The 4,835-nt window shown below is 43.8% G+C and overlaps 1 protein-coding gene across 1 annotated transcript; it reads left to right on the top strand.

Annotated features, from left to right (window-relative positions):
- Positions 1–427: 427 nt before the first annotated feature.
- On the top strand, positions 428–784 carry LOC138353710 (corneodesmosin-like). Its single transcript, XM_069307093.1, has one exon. It carries the CDS (start codon positions 428–430, stop codon positions 782–784), a length of 357 nt encoding a protein of 118 aa, XP_069163194.1.
- Positions 785–4,835: the final 4,051 nt, after the last annotated feature.

Here is a 4,835-nt window from a genome sequence, read left to right on the forward strand (position 1 = left end):
TCTTATCCTGTAATCCCTGGCCAAATCTCATTACTGCGATTTGTTCCACTTCCCATCGTGGCACATGTTTGTAGTCCCGATGAGCCAAGTGATGGGCCCTATCTGCCCAATCAGCGATATCCTCTTCTGGTTCCTGCTGAGCCTGGTTAAACAGTAGAGGGGTAACAGGAAAAAGAACAAAGGTGACTGCAGAAGGCCTATTGGCCCATACGAGGCAGCTCTTATTTACCCAATAAGAAGGGAATAGTGATGGAAAAACAAGGGATCGTAAAGGGAAATAATGGGCAGAAAACGAAAAAGGAAAGAGAAAGAAAGATAAATGAAAGGGTAAGCTTATGTTAGGTCACGTTTGTTAGAAAGATTAGAGCACTTGAGTATATACTGTGAAAGGGAAGAGTTCACAGCAACAAAGCCAGGACTCAAGTTCATGTTTGGTAATGGTGACCAGTCTGGTAGTGATGGTGACCAGTCTGGTAGTGATGGTGACCAGTCTGGTAGTAATGGTGACCAATCTGGTAGTGATGGTGACCAGTCTGGTAGCGATGGTGACCAGTCTGGTAGTGATGGTGACCAGTCTGGTAGCGATGGTGACCAGTCTGGTAGTGATGGTGACCAGTCTGGTAGCGATGGTGACCAGTCTGGTAGCGATGGTGACCAGTCTGGTAGCGATGGTGACCAGTCTGGTAGCGATGGTGACCAGTCTGGTAGCGATGGTGACCAGTCTGGTAGCGATGGTGACCAGTCTGGTAGCGATGGTGACCAGTCTGGTAGTGATGGTGACTAGTCTGGTAGTGATGGTGACCAGTCTGGTAGTGATGGTGACCAGTCTGGTAGCGATGGCGACCAGTCTGGTAGCGATGGTGACCAGTCTGGTAGTGATGGTCTGATGATGACCAGTAATGATGATGACGAGTGATGATGACCAGTGTGGTGGTCTGCCTTGGCCTAGTATTAGGTTTTAGTCTTAGTGTTTTTCCTGCTCGAAACACTTTGCGTAATAGTGGCTTCAGGCATTGTATGTACTAGCTTTATCTATAAATCCATCAACGTTTTGTATCTCACCTTGTATGTATGTACTTTACCTGAATATATATTTGATTTGATCTGATTTGATTTGATATTGGGTAATGAGTTAGCAAGAGATAAGGTAGGGGACTCCAGACTGCCTATTATGTTGCCTACCTTAGGTTTCCCTGGATCTATCAGCCGCAGAGGATAATGTTGTGTACCTTGCGTGTGCGATGACCAGGTCTATGGAACTTAAATGTAAGGGCAGCCCTGCGGTTGCCAATTTGGTAAATCCCAAGGACACAAGGAACTTTCCGAGTGGTGAAAGCCAAGTGGACCTTGCAGACACGTTCATGGCCCGAATCGATGACGAGGCAGAGGACACTGTGGAGAGCCTACCATCACCTACTACTAGGAGTAGTGAGGAGGTGGAGGGGGAACCCTAGCGAGTCTCGGTCAATGGCATTGGACCCAGGCATGGATGCCTCCTTGAGTAAACTGCAGAAGGCTGATCCCAGTCTTGCAGAATGTCATGATGTAGCTCTCTCTAAGGAGGAGATTGTAGATGCAGCAACTGGGTACTATTACGAGGATCAGATTTTGATGAGAAAATGGAGACCACAGAGTTCTCCCTTGTCAAATGAGTGGGAGATTGTCCACCAGGTTATCTTGCCGACCTGCTATAGAGAGAAATTTTTCTCAGCTGCTCATGATGACCCTATGGGGGACATCAAGGCATTAATATTATGTATCATAAGATCTTTAAATATTTCTACTGGCCCAAGCTGAAAAGCGATGTGGCAAAATTTTGTAACTCTTGTATCGCTTGTCAGCTTGGGAAACCAAACCAGACACCACCTAAAGCTCCTCTAAGGCCTATTGTCGTGCCGGAGGAACCATTTTCTCATGTGGTAATGGACTGTGTTGGTCCATTACCTAGAACCAAGTCTAGTAACATTTACCTGTTAACAATGATGTGTATCACCACCCATTACCCTGAGGCTTTTGCTGTAAGAAACCTCCGAGCAAAGACTGTTGTTGCTCGTATGTTGCATTTTTTTTCAACTTTTGGGCTGCCTCGGGTCGTGCAAACTGACAATGGTACTAATTTTAAGTCTGATATTTTTGAGCAATTCTGTAAGGACCATGGAATAACTGATAAGGTTTCCAGTCCATACCATCCACAGAGTCAAGGAGTAATTAAGCGGTTCCATCAGACGTTAAAGCAGCTGCTGAAGACATCGTGTGAGAATTCACATAGATTTTGGGATGAGAACTTGCCATATGTTTTGTTTGCTGCTCGAGAGGGGTTACAAAGTTCACTGGGTTGTTCTCCTTTTGAGTTATTCTTAAGCCATAAGGTCCGTGGACCCTTATAAATGTTACAGGAGAATCTGTTAGGTAATGTAACGTTGACCGAAGGTTCGGCTTTCTTTGCACAACACCCCCAGAGACTCAGTGACTGTAAGGCGGCTGCATTAAAATTTCTTGGGAAGGCGCAAGACAGTATGAACGAACAACACGATACTAAGGCTAATTTGATGGTATTTCAGCCTGGTGACCCTGTCCTGGTATAAAAACCTTTACTGGTGAACAATATATCTCACAAATACGAAGACCCCTATATTGTGACAGAAAAGGTTGGGGACCTCACGTACAAAGTAAGGCACTCTGACAAGCGTAACCAGGTGATCCTGGTACACTTGAACCATCTGAAGAAGTTCCAGGGCCCCAAGCCTGTCGCTCTTACCAATGTTTCCTTTTCCAATGAGGGAGGGGATAATTGTTCTGGGGACCCAACTAGTCTCATTCTCAATAATTCTAGTTCTGTGAATGCTGTGGAGGAGAGACTGTCCCATTTACAGATGGCCCAACGTGAAGAGGTGGAGTCGCTGCTTGACGAATTCTCCAGTCTGTTCAGGGAGCTCCCGACCCAGACTGATGCCATTTACCATGTTGACGGACTACACCCCCATTCAGCTTCAACCCTATCAGATGAGTCCAGAAAAGAAGGTGATCGTGTGGAAAGAAGTCGACTTCCTGCTCCAGCACGGCCTCATCCGGCCGAGCCAGGGCTCTTGGTGCTCGCCCTGCCTTTTGGTCCCCAAACCAGACGGCTCCTGGTGATTATGCACCGACTATCGGCAGCTCAACAAGGTGACCATTGTGGATGCCTATCCGCTGCCCCTCCTAGAAGACTGCATCGACGAGATCGGGAATGCCACTTACGTATCGAAATTCGATCTCTCGAGGGGATACTATCAGATCCCGTTCACCGAACGTACCAAGCAACTAACCGTGTTCATAACAAACGATGGTGTTATGAACAAGTATCAAGTGCTTCAATTATCAAGTACTACCATTCGGATTGCGTAATGCCCCTGCAACGTTCCAGAGGCCAATGAACTCTCTGCTCGCAAATGTACCAAATTGTCGGGCATATTTAGATGACATTGTGCTTTTTTATAGAAATTGGGCTGACTACATAACTAGGTTACGTCAGTTGTTCACAGTTTTGAAAAGTGCAAATCTAACGTTAAATGCAAAAAAGTATCATTTTGGCCAAGACATAGTGACATACCTCAGTTATGAAGTGGGCCAAAGAAAAGTGCTACCTTGGCAAGATAAAATCAATGCCATACTGGAGTATCCAGTACTCCGGTCTAAAAAGGAAGTTCAACGGTTTATTGGTATGCGTGTGTACTACCGCAGCTTATGTCAGAATTTTTCCAGTGTCGCCACTCCTCTCACCAACATGTTGTAAAAGGCTGTTAAATTTAAGTGATCAACAGACTGTGCAGAGAGGCTTTTAAAAACTTGAAACTGATCTTAGCTTCCTCCCCAGTGCTCACTAGTCCAAGGTTCGAAAGACCATTTAAAATTCACATTGACGCATTTGACTCAGGTGCTGGTGCAGTGTTGTTGCAAACTGGGGATGATCTAGTGGACCATCCAGTGTACTATTACTCTGTGAAATTTGAAAAGGTGCAACGCAATTGTTCAGTGGTAGAAAAAAAACGTTGGCGCTAGTGTTAGCCTGTAAAAAGTTTGAAGTGTATCTAACAGCAAATATAGTGGAAGTGTACACGGACCATAACCCACTAGTGTTTATAACCCAGATGAAAGAGAAAAATAAATGCATACTCAGGTGGGCGTTGTACCTACAGGACTTCAACCTTTCCATCATCCACTTACCGTCAGCTAAAAGTGATAACCAAGGCGCTGTCCCGGTTACCTGAGTAGCAAGCATCTGAGCCACAGGAAGCCATATGCCAATTGTCATGTTTTAGTTATTTTTTTTAGGTTCTCCTGTGACATTAAATATTCCATGTCAAATTTATTTACTTCCTTTTTTTTGTATGTGCTTTTTCTTTCAGAGAATTCCTTTTTGTGTGCTTTTTCTTTTATTGCTTCGGTTTCTTTTTTTATCTCTGTATGCTCTTACAAAAAATATTACTATTATTCTAGTAGCCACACTTTTTTTCTCTGAAGGGTAGACAGGTGTTATGACCCTGGATTCTTAATTGGAAACCAGAGGTCAATTTGAGTTTTAAATAATTGTAGACATTAATTCATAAGATTGGATCATGTGAGAAGGATGTTTAATTAACAATAACATTTACATTCATGGCTTCTTAAAACCTGGGTAGGAATTTGATCCCATCTTCCTTGCCAGACGTAAGATGAATCTTGTTACTCACAGATTATTCAGACTCTTGGCTTGTTGATTATTAAATATAACATTGAACTAGTTATCAGTGATTCTTAGAATGATTAAAGTAACTAGTAATGAATGTCTGAGTAAACTTGGGATGATTGCTGCTATA

The sequence above is a fragment of the Procambarus clarkii genome, chromosome 59 (genome assembly GCF_040958095.1).
Source record: "Procambarus clarkii isolate CNS0578487 chromosome 59, FALCON_Pclarkii_2.0, whole genome shotgun sequence".
In the NCBI taxonomy this organism is placed as follows: domain Eukaryota; kingdom Metazoa; phylum Arthropoda; class Malacostraca; order Decapoda; family Cambaridae; genus Procambarus; species Procambarus clarkii.

What these genes read in the sequence shown, in the direction of transcription:
- LOC138353710 (XM_069307093.1), top strand. Translation starts at nt 428, where the DNA reads ATGTTTGGTAATGGTGACCAGTCTGGTAGTGATGGTGACCAGTCTGGT.